At 30.9% G+C, this 16,852-nt stretch overlaps 1 protein-coding gene across 5 annotated transcripts in view; it reads left to right on the top strand.

Annotated features, from left to right (window-relative positions):
- Positions 1-14,752, top strand: part of LOC120607074 (probable ubiquitin carboxyl-terminal hydrolase FAF-X) — an 81,525-nt gene extending 66,773 nt beyond the window's left edge. For 2 of the 5 annotated variants that reach the window (XM_039868682.1, XM_039868679.1), the window contains 12 exons: positions 261-1,008; positions 1,414-1,537; positions 2,207-2,432; positions 2,953-3,082; positions 5,571-5,756; positions 6,121-6,341; positions 6,432-6,520; positions 9,964-10,120; positions 10,277-10,489; positions 10,866-10,961; positions 11,771-11,878; positions 14,663-14,752. In XM_039868682.1, the coding sequence (XP_039724616.1) occupies positions 261-1,008; positions 1,414-1,537; positions 2,207-2,432; positions 2,953-3,082; positions 5,571-5,756; positions 6,121-6,341; positions 6,432-6,520; positions 9,964-10,120; positions 10,277-10,489; positions 10,866-10,961; positions 11,771-11,878; positions 14,663-14,737 (2,373 nt within the window). In that variant the 3' untranslated portion in view covers positions 14,738-14,752. Of the gene's footprint in view, positions 1-260; positions 1,009-1,413; positions 1,538-2,206; positions 2,433-2,952; positions 3,083-5,570; positions 5,757-6,120; positions 6,342-6,431; positions 6,521-9,963; positions 10,121-10,276; positions 10,490-10,865; positions 10,962-11,770; positions 13,309-14,662 lie in introns of those variants that run through there. The other 3 variants (XM_039868683.1, XM_039868681.1, XM_039868680.1) reach the window with 3 other exon arrangements.
- The last annotated feature ends 2,100 nt before the right edge of the window (positions 14,753-16,852 follow it).

The raw sequence follows: 16,852 nt of genomic DNA, 5'->3' as shown, positions 1-16,852 counted from the left end.
TATGGAGCCACGTAGCCATCATTTTATCACTGATTTTTTTTTTTGCAATTTGCAATAAATGAGAAATGATTTACACATTTTTAGGCTTTGTATAAACATTTTGAAAGAGTCAGTAGTGACAGAATGACTTCAACTGTGTTCTTTATCATGTATTCATCTATTTGTAAATAAATTCAGATAGGTCATAATATTTTTAATTATTACATTGTTTTATGGTTTATTTGGGTTATAAAAAAATGTTTCTTCATTGTTTATTGTAGGTTGATACAGTAAAGCGCTTGCTAATTAAAAAATTGCCTCCTGTTCTTGCTATCCAATTGAAACGATTTGACTATGACTGGGAAAGAGAATGTGCAATTAAATTCAATGATTATTTTGAATTTCCACGAGAGCTGGATATGGAACCTTACACGGTACTAGGTGTTGCAAAGCTGGAAGGAGATAATGTAAACCCAGATAGTCATTTGGTACAACAGAATGAGCAGTCTGAAAGTGAGGTAGCAGAAAGCACAAAATACAGACTTGTAGGTGTGCTTGTACACAGTGGTCAAGCAAGTGGTGGACATTATTATTCTTACATCATTGAAAGGAATGGCAAAGATGGTGAGAGAAATCGCTGGTATAAATTTGATGATGGAGATGTAACAGAATGTAAAATGGATGATGACGAAGAAATGAAAAATCAGTGTTTCGGTGGAGAGTACATGGGAGAAGTATTTGATCATATGATGAAGCGCATGTCATACAGGAGACAGAAAAGATGGTGGAATGCTTATATACTATTTTATGAACGGATGGACACCATAGACCAAGATGACGAGATATTAAGATATATTTCAGAGCTGACTATCACAAGACCCCATCAAATTATGTCACCAGCCATTGAGAGAAGTGTACGGAAACAAAATGTGCAATTCATGCATAACCGAATGCAGTACAGTTTAGAATATTTTCAGTTTGTGAAAAAACTTCTTACATGTAATGGTATTTACTTAAGCCCCACTCCAGGTAAGCTTCTGGAATTTAGCTGCTTATTAATAAATAATTTTTATTTCATTTATAGGATTTTTTTAGGTATTAATATGTGTTCTAGGTTTTTTGTTTTTTCCTTTTTTCATAAAATTAGTCTTCAAATCATTTTATTTTAAAACTCAGCTTTTCTTAGTTCCAGTCGTTTTAAAGTCAAATTATTTAGCATGCCTATGTCTTTAAATAGTGGCAGTCATTGTCTAGAAACATAGAAGAGCTTTATTACATTTTCTTTTGACTGAAACATTACTTTCAGATGTGGTTTAATGAAGTGCTAATATAATCACTAAAGATTACTCCTAACTAAGATTTTGAAAATTTGGAGCATTTGTTTTAACACATTTAAATAATATGTTTTGATTGTGTATATGCTTTTTGTTTAAGGACAAGATCAGTTGTTGCCTGAAGCAGAAGAAATCACTATGATTAGTATTCAGCTTGCAGCTAGATTCCTCTTTACCACTGGATTTCATACCAAGAAAATTGTCCGTGGCCCTGCCAGTGATTGGTACATGGTTTTGGATTTTATTCATATTGTCCATATAGTGGGTTTAATTCATTACTATACTGCTTATTTTTCCCTAACCTTGGGACTCTTATTTCAAATTTCAAAGAAAAGGTAAAAATCTTGGTAGTAATGTTGAGAGAAATTGTTTGATTTTCATGTGCCTTTTATTAGAAATTGGCTGTTTCTATTAACTTGTTTTGTTTTTTTTTTGTCTATTTTATCATGAAATATTAAGCTTTATGTTTACTAATGGGCATTCTGACTTAAGTATTATAAAGTAGAAATGGTTTTAGTAGAAATTTTGAAATGGTTTTAGTCTTAAGTATCTAATTATGGAGCTATGGAGGATTTTATAATATCTTGATCTAACAATTATTTTTAGCATGTTTCAGATTAGATGTTAAGGAGATATCACTAGGGGAGGAAGAGTTTGATAATAGATTTGCATTTACCTACACAAATTCTCATTTAATTAATTTTTTAACTGTAAGACTAGATCAAGTTACAAGGCTGAGATTTGTATTAAAACCAGCCACGACCATTAACTGTAGAGAAAAGCTTTCCTTTTTATTTAGTTCATAGAAACATGTTGATTCACCGTATCAATCAAAATAGAAGACCATAATAAAAAATTATTTTCATATTTTTTTCCATATATTTTTGTTTTAGGTATGATGCACTGTGCATTCTACTTCGTCACAGCAAGAATGTACGTTTTTGGTTTGCTCATAATGTCCTTTTTAATGTTTCAAATCGCTTCTCTGAATATCTTCTGGAGTGTCCTAGTGCCGAAGTGAGGAGTGCATTTGCAAAACTTATAGTATTTATTGCACATTTTTCTTTGCAAGATGGGCCTTGTCCTTCATTTTTTACATCTCCAGGACCTGCTAGTCAGGTAATTGGAAACTTCTGTAACAATGAAGTACTTAGAGTAAATACTGTTTTCTGCAAGTTCGAATTAGTAAATATGTACATCTGTTTCACATATTTACCTTATAAGAATGCATGCATACATTACTGAGTTCATTAGAATTATTTTTCAGTGATGAATAATTATTGGGCACTTTAAAAAATAAGAGAAATTTCTTCTGTTCATTTATTGCAGTAATGTGTAAGTCTTCAGATATTACATGTTCGCTTTACTTTTTTAATAGCTAACTTTTAATTTTTTTGTTAAATAGCCTTTTTGACATAAAACAACACATGGATTTTTTAACAGTTGCAACAGTATAAAGCATCTATAATAGAATATATTCCAGCTCTTCGTTTCCTCTCAAAAGAAATTATAATTAATAATTTCTTTTGTGAAATTTGTCCCTCATGCAGCGAACATGTGAACATAATTCTTTTTTATGCAAATAGAAGTATACTTAGTTTTTCATCTCATTGTTGATAAAATATCTTATTTTTTATAGTCATGTGATAACTTAAGCTTGAGTGATCACTTATTAAGAGCAGTATTAAATCTCCTGAGAAGAGAAGTTTCAGAGTATGGCCGTCATTTGCAGCAATATTTCAGTCTGTTTGTAATGTATGCTAATTTAGGTAAGTACTTTTCATTAGTCTGTTTACTATATTGTTTCATGTACACATTAAATAATGAAAGCATTTTAATACAGTGATTATATTTAATCTCTTCCAAAAGAAGCAGTATCCCATATTCATATTATTAAAACCCACTGCAGACTTCTTGTATAACTTTTTAGTGGCAGTTTGTCTCCTATCCTTTCTTACTTTCTTTTGTTGGTAGTCGTTAAACTCAGAACCCATCTGATTTATGTTTTCATGTCTTAATTCTGGTTTTGAAAAACTGATTCTCAGGCCATATTCCGTCATCTAGGTCAGAATTTCATGGGCTAGGAAAATCTGTATTTTCTTAAAGATCCCAGGTGGTGGTACTTGTCAGGTTTAGAATTATTCATACAGAAATTGGCCTGTACTCATGTTTTGTTAAAATAAAATAAATTTAAATCAGTAACAAATACGTAAATTGTTCACTTATTCTGTTGAAATCAATGTCAATAATAAAATCAATATTTTTAAGATATCCTTTTTAGAGTCACCCGCTTATTCTCAAAGCACCTATTTTTCTTCTCATTGGTTCCGGAATTCTTACCTAAAAAATTGTACTGTACTATTTTGCTGATTCCACTGTATCTGTAACTTTTTTGATTTGTTTCCCAGCAAGATTGCAAAATTCTTCTGATCAGGGCTTTGCACAGTAGCACTCAGTCACTTAATTGAGTGAATGGATGGATAGCCAAGGATATACATAAGTTTTCTAGTATTTTCAGTGTTGTTTTAAGTCATTATTTATTGAGGAAAAAGATCAATTTGTTATAGTTGCAGCAATAAAATTGAAGGTCAGTGATTCACATGTTAATGCATCAATAGCTCAAAATTAATTTTTTTAGGCAAAGTCTAGTTAAAATTTTTCAGTATTAACATACATTAATTGATTACATTTTTATAAGTAATTGATTAAGAGAATTAAGAGATTGTTTTGAATAACTTCTAAAATCACAAATATTTTACATCCAAAATTATGTTCTATGCCAAGTCATTTTCTTTCTTAAAGCTTTACTTGTCTAACCTACTAATCAACTGTTAATCTGTGATTTATGAAAGAAAATTCTCCTTTTTTTTTTTCTTATTATTTATTTTTCTTATTTGCACGTCTATAACTGAGATTCTGGGATACTTATAATTGAGAAGAAAGAATATCACACAAATTAGCATAATTGAAATTCTTTTTTTATTCTTATTTTTTTAATCCAGAACTACCAAATATAACCACTTTAAAAAATCCTACAGGAAAAAAAATAGATAAAATAAAAATAAAATTCTACAGGTTTCATTTTAGATACTACTTGTTCATAAACCATTCATCATTGATCCATAATATAATTTAATAGTAAATCTCACAACAAGAAGTATACCTTGATAAATCTTTATATTAAATTCTCAGGGCCGGATACATTTTAAGTTTCAGAATTCTTTTGGATTTTATAAAGGTGAAACAGTATATTTACCACACTTATTTCACATACCCTTTAAGATCTGTAGCAGTTCCCTAAAATCAGACTTATGAGAATTTCTGTGATAGATAATGAGTATTTACTTTGGAGCAATAGATGGTGAATAAATGTCAGTTCAAACTAGATTTCATCAGAAAGTATTATCATTACAGAAACCTTATAAAAAATCTGTTTTTAGAGCTTTTTGAGTTTCAGATAAAACATGATTAATCTGTCTTTATTGTTGTCCTAGAAAAATAGTAATGAATAAAGAATCCTAATGGGATACAAAGTGGGGTGAAGCATGTCTAAGGGAGTATCTGACCTGCATTTAGAGACTAAGAAGGAAGGGGCCTTTTGTAGAAAGTAGTGTGGGGAATTGGTTGGTAAATAGTGAATGGCAGATACAGAGACATTATCTAGAGTCAGGGGGAAAATCCACATAAGAGTAAGAAGTATCCAGAAAAGAGAGGATGAAAAAAAGGAGAAGAGTAATTTAAAGTAAAAACAAAGGAGAAGTGAAGTTAAAGAATTTTCTTTAGCCTCAAACCAAGAAAATTGGGACAGAAACCTTAAATGGCACGAGAAATGGGAAAATAAGAAAAGTGAATATTTAGGGTTTTCTTTTCCCAAAAAAAGTTTGCCAGGGAAAGAAAAAGAGAGAATGGTCATTTACAGAAGAATTTGTCTCATTTAATTTAGTTTCTGTCTTTATCCTTACTATAGATGAGAATTACTTTCTAGGCCCCACTAGTCTCTCTAGGCCCTGGATAATGTACATTTTCCTTAGGGTTCAGTGTAATTGGAATCCAGAATCCATCACTACCTCAGTTAGAATAATTACTTTAACTGAATTATGTGTATTCTCTCTGCATTCTGTTTGTATTTCTGAAGTCTTAACAAAAGTGATGAGCTTTATAGGAACCTATATCAGATCATTTCTATCAGTGCAGCACTTGCCATTTTATTTTATTTTCCTTTATTTTTTTTACACATTATTTTCCCTTCTTTTACAGGTATGGCAGAAAAGACACAGCTTCTGAAATTGAGTGTACCTGCTACCTTTATGCTTGTATCTTTAGATGAAGGACCAGGTCCTCCAATCAAATATCAGTATGCTGAATTAGGCAAGTTATACTCAGTAGTGTCTCAACTGATTCGCTGTTGCAATGTCTCATCAAGAATGCAGTCTTCAATCAATGGTAAAGTAAAATGTTTCATTATTTTCAGTAGTTTAAAAATAATGCTAGCCTTGTCGTACTTAATTAAAATTATAAAGGTCTATAAAGAGTGAAGGTTTACACCTTTGGCGTATTATTTTTTAAACCATTAGTTTATTTATTAAAAAGACCTTTTAAAACTTATTCCTATTGTGATAAATCCCTTACTTATGAAGTGGTTAGTTTAAGAAATTTAACTTTAGGTTTCTTTTTTTCAATGTCAGCATTTATATTTTTGCATCTCATCATTTAATGAATGTTTTATTGTGGTTAGGAAACTTTATGATAAGTTTTCAGAATAAAAATTCAATATTATAATTTTGTGACATTATTTATTCTGTTCTAGGTAATCCCCCTCTTCCTAATCCTTTTGGTGACCCTAATTTGTCCCAGCCTATAATGCCAATCCAGCAGAATGTGGCAGACATTTTATTTGTGAGAACAAGTTATGTGAAGAAAATTATTGAAGACTGTAGTAACTCAGAGGAAACCATTAAATTGCTTCGTTTTTGCTGCTGGGAGAATCCTCAGTTCTCATCTACTGTCCTCAGTGAACTTCTCTGGCAGGTTAACAGAAAATGAACATTTATATTATCTGTAATTTGATTCATTATTCCTTTAAATAAGTAATTTTAATTGTATTTTACCTATTTTTAGGTTGCATATTCATATACCTATGAACTTCGGCCATATTTGGATCTGCTTTTACAGATTTTACTCATTGAGGATTCCTGGCAGACTCACAGGTAGATATACTTTTTGCTATCAAAATAATTACATTCTTTTTAGAGTCTACAAATAACTGAAATTACCAGTGGCCAAATAATATTTTTTACTTTATAAAGCTCTGTAGAATGGTTTATCTTTTAAAAATATAATAAAAAATGGAAAATTCTCACCTATCACAATTTTATTAAATTTTTATTCTTCTAAGACTCCAGTTTCATATGTAATACTAGTTTTTTTCCTTCCATTTAATGTTTTTCACTTTTTTTTTCAGTTACAGTTAACATTTAGTATTATTTTTTATTAGTTTCAGGTATAGGAGCATAGTGATTAGACATTTATATAATTCATGAAGTGATCCCCCTATTAATCTACTACCTACCTGATACTATCCATAGTTAGTAAAATTTTATTAACTTTATTTCTTGTGCTGTACTTCACATCCCGTGACTATTTCATTACTACCAATTTGTATTTCTTGATCCCTTTCTTCTTTCAGCCAGCCCTTCAAACCCTTCCCAGCTGGCAACTATCAGTTTCTTCCCTGTATCTGTGATTATGTTTCTGTTTTGTCTTGTTGTTGTTGTTGTTGTTTATTTAGTTTTTTAAATTCTGCATTAGAAGTGAAATCATATGATATTTATCATTCCCTGACTTATTTCACTTAGCATAATACTCTCTACGTCCTTCCATGTTGTCACAAATGATTAAGATTTTATTTTTTTTATTTTATGGCTGAATAATATTCCATTGTATATGTATTTTTCTAACCCATTTGGCTATTAATGGGCATTTAGGTTGTTTCCATATCTTGGTTATTAAAGTAGTGCTTTAGTGAACATAGGGGTGCATAGATCTTTTTGAATTAGTAATTTGGAATTAGCATTTTGGATTTCTTCAGATAAATACCATATAGTGGAATTGTTGATTCAAAAGGTAGATCCATTCTTAATTTTTTGAGGAACCTCCCTACTGTTTTCCATAGTGGCTGCACCAATTTGCAAGCCCACCAGCAGAGCACGAAAACTCCCTTTTCTCCATATCCTTGCCAACTTGTCACTTATTGATTTGTTGATGATGGCCATTCTCACAGGTGTGAGTGATATCTCATCATAATTTTAATTTGCATTTCTCTAATGATTAGTGACTTTGAGCCATGTTTTCATGTGTTTATTTGACATCTGTATGTCCTCTTTAGAGAAATATCTGTTTGAGTCCTTCTCATGTTTTTTAATTGGATTTTTTTGTGCCACTTAATTTTTTTATTAAGAAAACAACACAGGCTTTTGATAAGTATTCAAGTTTTTTTAATATTGTCTTAAGATTACATTGTGCATTTGACCTTTGAACAACATGGATTTGAACTGCGTGGGGGTCCACTTAATTTTTTTTTAGTAAATACATACAGTACTGTAGATGTATTTTTTCCTTAAGATTTTTTCTTCTAGAATACAGTATATAATACATAATACATATAATATACATATCATACAAAGTATGTTACTCAACTGTTTATCTTATCACTAAAACTGATACAGTATGCTATTAGTAGTTAAGTTTTTGAAGAGTCAGAAGTTATACATGAACTTTATTCTGTTTGGCTGTTGGTGCCTCTGACTCCTGGGTTATTCAAGAGTCAACTGTACTTATTTTTTAATCAGTTACATTAGGTAACATTTAGTTATCTAAAAGTAATCCCTAACCTTAGTGGTTTTATTAGTATATGAGGAGTTAAGAATTACAACTTTTAGAATTAAGGCTATCTTACTAACAAGTCTTTAAATGTCTCTCAGAATTCATTGATATGTTTTTTGCAGTAAAGTCAGCCTAAGAATGATTATGTAGAATTAGTTGCCAACCTCTGCCAGGTAACCCTCAGTTTTCTCCCCACAGGGGTTATATTATCGTGGTTTATTTTAGGAACCAAATATATGTACATATTGTCACCTATTGGTCATTGTAATAAGCAGAAGAAAAACCTGAAAATATACTTGTTTTTCATAAATTTGTAGGATACAGTGCTTAAAGATAAATTATTACCATATCGAATTTTAGGGATACTAAAAATAGACTTCTTGAATAAATGTTTTCGAATTGTCACCTAATTCACAATCAGATTTCAGACAAATCATTAAACATCAAATAGCATTAACAAAAACTAATTGCCAAGAAACAAAAATGTTTTAAGTTCCAAATTGTAGTCATTAATTTCAGTATTATGAAAAGTTTGATATTTTTAGAAAACTTTGTTTTAATGGAATCTGATTTTTTCCTTTTTATAAAAAAATTTCTAAGTATAGTTTAATGTGTGACTTTGTTTTACTATACTTTAAATTTATCAGTCACATCCTAGCCTTGGTTTACCCAAAGAAGTGATCAATAATAAAGGTATAAATGCTAGATTCTTGTGGAACAGAACAAGAGAGGCAAAGATAGTATTGATCATAGTGGATATGAAAACAGTCAACACTAATGCTGATGTGGCAGAAGTGTTAAGTATTACTCGTTGTTATTAAAACAAGAACTAAAACAGAATAATTATTTTAATACAAGTTTTTCAAGATAAATACTACCTATGCATGTTTTTTTCTGTGTGTGTAATGATCAGACTTGGAAAAATTCCTGAAAATTATGTTTTCCACATGACTTCAGTTATAAAAAACATTTTAAAAAACTTGCTTTCTATTTACAATATGATGATATTCTATTAAATAAAATGTGTTGAGGAGAATTTTTTTCTAGATGCTTTAGTCCAGGTATTGATACCAAAGAAAGAAGGTATCTTTTGTCCCATAAATAGTTTTAAACTAGATATTGAGGAGAACAGAAAATAATTAGCTATATAAGATGTTATGTCGAGATTTGGCTACACCTGAAATGAAAATATTAATCATTAGCAAATCAGCCAAATTATACTATTGCTTGTGAAAATCACTTTAACTACCAGTACCACGTATGTATTGAAATGATTAGAATTCAAGTTCATTTTGTACTGCTAAATTATGTTGCTATCAATCATTAAATCTTTACTTTACACTATTAAAAATGTACTCTTTTTTTATGATCCTACTCGAAGTAAATTATTCTCAACCAGAGTAGTCATGAAAACATAGTAGTAGTTAACTTTAATAAAAATAGTATTGGAATTTTTAATTTACTTCTGATAATACAATTAAATTACATAGCAAAATCATTTTGGATTAATAATAATTTGGTAAGGCTTCTGACTCCTGAGAAAGACTTAGCTTCCCAGCTTCCTACTTCTATGACAATTAAGCAAGTTGTTTGACTTCTGTACTACTTTTCTCATCCATTAAATGGGTTTACTAATGCTACCTACTTAAATAATTAACTCTAGAGTTAGAGTAGATGACTGTATCGAAACATATATTGAATGGCACACTACTCAAATGTTAGCAACTAGATATTACAAATTTTTATATCTTTTTTTTTTTTTTTTTAGGATTCATAATGCACTTAAAGGAATTCCAGATGACCGAGATGGGTTGTTTGATACAATCCAGCGCTCTAAGAATCACTATCAAAAAAGAGCATACCAGTGTATAAAGTGTATGGTGGCTCTCTTTAGCAATTGCCCTGTTTCTTACCAAATATTACAGGTGAGAATTTTTCTTATAATTTTGTTACAATCTGAATCACAATTAAAGACTTTTAAAAGAAACAAATCATGAAAATTTGGAGTTGATATTTTAAATTAATATTGAAAATTATTCCAAATTCATTTACATAATTGTAATTTTTTTTCTTTCTCAAAGGGTAATGGAGATCTTAAAAGAAAGTGGACCTGGGCTGTGGAATGGCTTGGAGATGAACTTGAAAGAAGACCATACACTGGCAATCCTCAATATACTTATAACAATTGGTCTCCTCCAGTGCAAAGCAATGAAACATCAAATGGCTATTTCTTAGAGAGATCACATAGTGCTAGGATGACACTTTCAAAAGCTTGTGAACTCTGTCCAGAGGAGGTAAAAAAAAGCCACCAGTGGGCAACAGATAAAAATGGAAAAAAGAAAAGTAATTTTTTGTTTTATAGGCTAGTGTTAATGTAAAAATTTTGTGTTGCATTTTTAATGGCTTTAGTGTTTAGTATTGACCAGCTTATATCAAAGGAGCTTATTAATGCAGAGTTATTTTGGAGAAATTTTTTGGAAATTGTCTAAAAATCATGTATCTGGGAGAATCTAATTTTTTCCTCTACTTGTAAACTTTATCTGCAGCACATGGGAAAAGTTAAAGAGGTTACCTTTGTGGATTCTTAAAATGTATCTCAAAATAAGGAAATTTTAAAATATAAAGTTGCTTTCATAATCATTCTTAATCTTTTTATGTATTTAAAATTAGGAGCCAGATGACCAAGATGCCACAGATGAGCATGAGTCATCTCCTCCAGAAGATGCCCCATTATATGCTCATTCTTCTGGTTCTCACTATCAACAGGTAAACAGGCACTTGTTTGTTTTATCTATTCTGCAAACCAAATTTTGTGCTAATATTTGTAGTTAACAAAAATGTTAACAAAATTAATAAAAATCATGTATTAAAAGTATCTTAATTGCTTTTGCTCCAATATTTAGCTGCAATGAAAATGTTTTTCTAAATTAGCAATTTGACTTGTTTCAATAGATGGTTCAGTGTAAAAAAATAAGTTATGAAAAAATGTAGACAAAACTTTCATTCAAAAACAATAATTTGGGGGAAATGTTTTTTAGACATTCGTACTGAGATTAAACTACAGATGTCACTAATTCAGATCTTTTAAGGCAGTGATTCTTAAATTTAATGTACCTCAGATCATCTAAAGGCACTTGTTAAAAACAAAAATTGAGGGAGTCCCATCCTCAAGACTTCATTCATTAGAGTAGGAGGGTTTGCAAGATTTTGCATCTCTAACATGTTTCTAAGTGTTGCTGTTGCTGCTGGTCTAGGGACCCCACTTGCAGAATCAGTTCTTCTAGAAGAGCAGCTGGTATTAAACACTCTTAAAATACTTTCTCTGTAAAGGTTAAATCAGATTTTATCATAACTTCACGTATTTAGGTGCTTTTTTTTCCATAACACTTTATCATATGATACTTTCCTTAAAATATAGAATTGATTTATAAATTACTTTATAACTACTGTGTTTTTAATATATAAAGTTCCTAGAAATAAAAAAATATGTCTACTTTTAGTCAAATTTAGCCCGTTTTTAATTTCAGCTTTAATATATGAAAAGTTTAACATGTAGGTCTCTCTTACCCTCTCAGAATAATCATGTGCATGGACAACCATATACGGGGCCAGCAGCACATCACTTGAACAGCCATCAGAAAACTGGCCAACGGGAACAAGAAAATTGTGAAGGCAGCGAAGAAGTATCCTCATCTCAAATGAAAGATCAGTGAAATATTCATAATTAACTAGTTCCTTTAAGACCATGCACTCAGGCCTTACAGTCCAAACTTTTTATGTGTAGCTAGTATTTAAAACTAGAAAAACTGTTCAATATAGAATTTTTGTTCACTGTCTCATTTGCAGAAATTTGCTGTCACCTTCAGGGGAAAGTGTATAGTGTTTTATAAAAAATGACTGATTAATATTATGTAAATGGCAAAGGTGTATATAGTTTATTAATGTTTGACTTAATTCTTACACAAAATTTTTTTGATAGGGAGGCAGCGATCTACAAAATAATAATTTTCTTGTTAATGTCCACTGCATTCTGCAGCCAGTATTGTCTGCTTCATGGCAGTTGGATCAGTCTTTACCAAAAAAAAAAAAAAAGTAACATAAAAGAGCTCATCCATGTCAATCACGCCAGTAGTTTCTTGACAATTCTTAGTTACTGGAGCCATATTAAATTGATACTTAAACTTTGAATTATATGAATGATGTTAAAAAGTTGGTGTTGTAACATTGTTTCTGGATATTTTTCATTACCTTTTTATTCTGGTAGTAGGTTAATCACCTTAAAGCTGTAGTTCTGCTATAACATTTAGCATGGCTTCACACTGTTTGTGTAGCCAGTAAGGACAAAATCACCTGAAAGACAGCAGTTTCCCCAAAGTGACAGCTATATTGCCCAGAGATTTTATTTCACATAACTAGAGCATAGATAAAATAAGGAAGAAATGTGACAAACAAGCAGTTTTTAGTTGCACATACATTCTTTATTCTCAGTGTTTGACAGTTCAGTCTCTTGATGGGATGAAGAATGTGAATGTATTGATAATATGAATTTTAAATTATTAAAACAAATATGCAAAAGTTTGCTATGCCACAATGTTTGGAGCTTATAGAAGACTGTATTTGATATTCTTGTTTTGTTTTTTGGTAGATTTTCTTAACTGAAACTTCTAAAATTTTGCTTCAACTGGTGTCCGATAAGGTGGGCATCATCAGAATCCCATAATACTTTGAAGTACCATAGAACCAGGATGTCTGGCTGATTTTTTTAGTCAGTCAGAATTTTACTCAAGCAAGAATTGTCCCAGTTCCTTTCCCATTCCAAAACTCTTACTGTTGTGGGTTTTAATTAAAACTTAAGTTTCTGGCTAGTTAATATATTTCTGAAGTACTGTTTAGAATACACATCAGCTTCAGGATTCCAAGAAATTCATGAGTTAATACTATATTTAAAAAAGAATTGGTAATTTTTGAATGTCTGTAATATTTTGGAACCTGTCTAAAAACCAAATATTCCTGTGAACAGATACAGCCTGTCTTATACTATTTAAATATTTTGCTGTTTTGTTTTATAGAAATTATTTTGCTGAATTCACAATAGAATTTGATTTAAGAATAATTTTGTCCTGTGATATTTTTGTCTCATATTCTTTTTTTATTCTTAGGGACTACACATTAAAATTAATTCCTTGTGTAATATGCCTTATCATGACACTGCATTCAACATTTCAGACACATTCAGTTTTTGTGCTTTAAAATGACTTGCCTTTTGGTAATATATTTGGCAATGGAAGGAAATCAATGGGTGGTGATTACAATGAAATATTTACATATATGACATACTATTGAATTTAGAATACACTTGAAAGTTACTGGATTTTGTTGATCATTGTCACCCCAATAATTTTTAATTTAAAAAAAATAATTTGCCTTTTGCCCATTAGTATGAAGATTTAGAGAAAAGGAAAACAAGTATTGTTTTTTGGCATATTTTTATAATCAGTTCTTATTATTTAAATTAGTTATGTTCTATAAGTATTGCCATGCACTGAGTTAACAAATATTGAACCAGCCGCTCCTAGGAGAAGTACTACATTAAAACATTGAAGAGTCTGATCACATTTTCACCTGTCAATATTTAATATATATTGTTAATTATCATTAAACTCAAGGCCAGCAGCACTGTATAACTCATGTATTAACAATGATTATCTACCATACATGTTTGTCCATAAGGCTCATTTTGGCCTTTTTGTGCTTAAGAGCAGTAGACAGCACTTAAGCACTGTGCTTGGACAAAGACATTTTAAACAGCAAAATCACACACACACACAAAATTAATAGAGTGTGGCACTTGGGGAAAAAAACCCTTTTTTATAGAATGAGAGCTGAAATATGAAGGCCGATTGTTCAACCTTACCTAGAACATTGATGTCAAGTAACCAGTTTTTTTGCTGCTTTGGACATGTCAGTAAATGGCCACAACTTTGATTTTGTATTAGCAAACTTAACTGAGACTTTACATGGCATAGGAGGCTTATAAATTCCAAGCAACCCAGATTGGAACCTTCCTACATGTAGAAAAATTACAAGTTTTAAAGCTAAGGAAGAAGATAGTCTCATTGAGAGAAATTTAATTGAAAAATTATTGTATGCAAATCTTTTTCTATATATATTATATATTCATTATTATACATATTGAAATTTTGAGAGGTATTATAGGAGCAGCATAGTAGTGATTTTGAAGAAATCTTTTTCTAACATAATGGCACATTTTAATTTCAAGTTCTTCAAATTAAAGATTATTAAATTGTTTCTCCAACAAAGCCACAGCCAAAATCAAACAAAAAAATTAGTAAAATGTGGCAGTCAATGAGCAAAAGAAAAAAGCTTTGAGTACCTGATCTTTTGAGCATTAAATATGCTTAAATGTTTGAGACATCAGTGGTCTTTCATTAAAAGAAATTTTCCAGCTTCCTTTCCTGGCAGTATGGCTCCTAGGAAGAAGAGAGGCGAGAAGAAGGGCCATTCTGCCATCAACGAGGTAGTGACCAGAGAATACACCATCAGCATTCACAAGCGCATCCATGAAGTGGGTTTCAATAAGCGTGCCCCTCAGGCATTCAAAGAGATTAAGAAATTTGCCATGAAGGATATGGGAACTCCAGATGTGCACCTTGACACCAGGCTTAACATGCCATCTGGGCCAAAGGGAATATCTGGGTGCAGTTGTCCAAAAAAGGTAACAAAGATGAAGATTCACCAAACAAGCTCTATACATTGATACCTATGTGCCTGTCACTTTCAAAAAATCTACAGACAGTTAATGTGTATGAGAGCTAACTGTTGATTGTTGAATAAAGTTACAAAACTGCCCCCTCCCAAAATATTCCAGAATTCTAAATGACATTATTACTTTATGGAAATTCTACTTTAGAAAATATGTGAGTATATAAATGTTAAATATGTTTTAGTTGAAAAGTATATGTAAACAAGGTTTTTGTCCTGTGGGTTCTAGGTGTTTTATTGCATATCTTGATAAAAATCATATTGCTTCTCATTCCTCATTTCTCTAGCAATCAAGTTTTCCAAAGTATGGTCAAGGCAGACATTATAAGAATCTAATTGTTGTTTGAAGTTTTTGCCTTCTATTGATTTTTGAAATTTTCAGTCTTGTTCTTTGTAGCACTTATATATGAAAATTAGAATTGCTGATTCCTCAAAAAATAAAAGTCCTGGGCCAGATGGCTTCCTAGGCAACTTTTACCAGTCATTCAAAGAAGAATTAACACTCTCGAACTATTTTAAAAATTTCAAGAAGAGGGAACCTCCCTAACTCCTTTTATGAGGCCATCATTACCTTGATTCCAAAACTAGATAGAGATTACAAAAAACTATAGGCTGATACTTCTTATGAATATTGATGCAAAAATCTTCAACAAAATACTAGCAAACTGAATTTTAACAGTACATTAAATCATAGACTAGATCAAGTTGGATTTATTCCTGGGATGCAGGTTGGTACAATATTTGAAAATCAATGTGATACATCACATTAACAAATCAAAGTAAAAATCATATGATCATATCGATAGATACAGAAAAAGCATTTGATGAAACCCAGCATCCATTTACGATAAAAAAAATGGTAATGGAACAAACCTCAACATAACAGAGGCCACATAACAGACCTGCGGCTAACATCAATGTGGAAATGCTAAAAGTATTTTTCTTAAGATGAAAAACAAGAGAAGGATACCTACTTATCCCCATGGCTCTTCAACATTGTATTGGGATTCTTAGCCATGACAGTATGACAAGAAAGAGAAATAAAAGGTATTTGAATTGGAAAAGAAGTAGTACAACTCTTGCTATTTGCCAATAACATGATATATAGAGAACCCTAAAGATTCCACTGAAGGATGGTTAGAGCTGATCAATGAATTCAGTAAAGTAGCAGGATACAAAACTCTGAACCCAGAGGCAGTTTTATACACACATGATGAATTTCAGAAAGAAATTAAAAATACAATTCCATTTACAATTAAATCAAAAACTATAAATTACTTTGGAATCAAATTAACCAAGGAGGTAAAAAAACCGGTTCTCAAAAAATTATGTCATTTAAAAAAGAAATTGAAGAAGATACAAATACTCAAAGGTAGGAAGAATGAACATAATTAAAATGGCCATACAACCCAAACAAATCTATATATTCAGTGCAATCCCTATCAAAATAGCAATGGCATCATCTTTCAGAAAGCTAGAACAAATCTAAAATTTGTATGGAATCAAAAGACCCCTAATAGCCATGGCAATCTTGAGAAAGAACAAAGTTGGATGTATCCACTACCTGATATCAAATGATACTACAGGCCTACAGTAATCAAAATGGTATTGTTCTGGCATAATATAATGTTGCTCATTAGAACAAAACATCCCAGAAATAATTCCATGCCTATATGTCACTTAATAAATGACAAAGGAGGCAAGAATAAATAATGGAGTAATGACAGTCTCTTCACCAGGGATGCTGGGAAAATTGGACAAATACATGCCAAAAAAAAAAAGGTGGGCAACCTTCTTACACCATATATAAGAATAGACTCAAAATGGATTAAAAACTTAAGACCCGAAACCATAAAATTTTTATAAGAAAGCAT

The sequence above is a fragment of the Pteropus medius genome, unplaced genomic scaffold, assembly GCF_902729225.1.
Source record: "Pteropus medius unplaced genomic scaffold, Ma_sr-lr_union100, whole genome shotgun sequence".
Classification (NCBI taxonomy): Eukaryota; Metazoa; Chordata; class Mammalia; order Chiroptera; family Pteropodidae; genus Pteropus; species Pteropus medius.
Note: the sequence above shows the minus strand (reverse complement) of the source record. Positions and strands in the feature narration are given on the sequence as shown.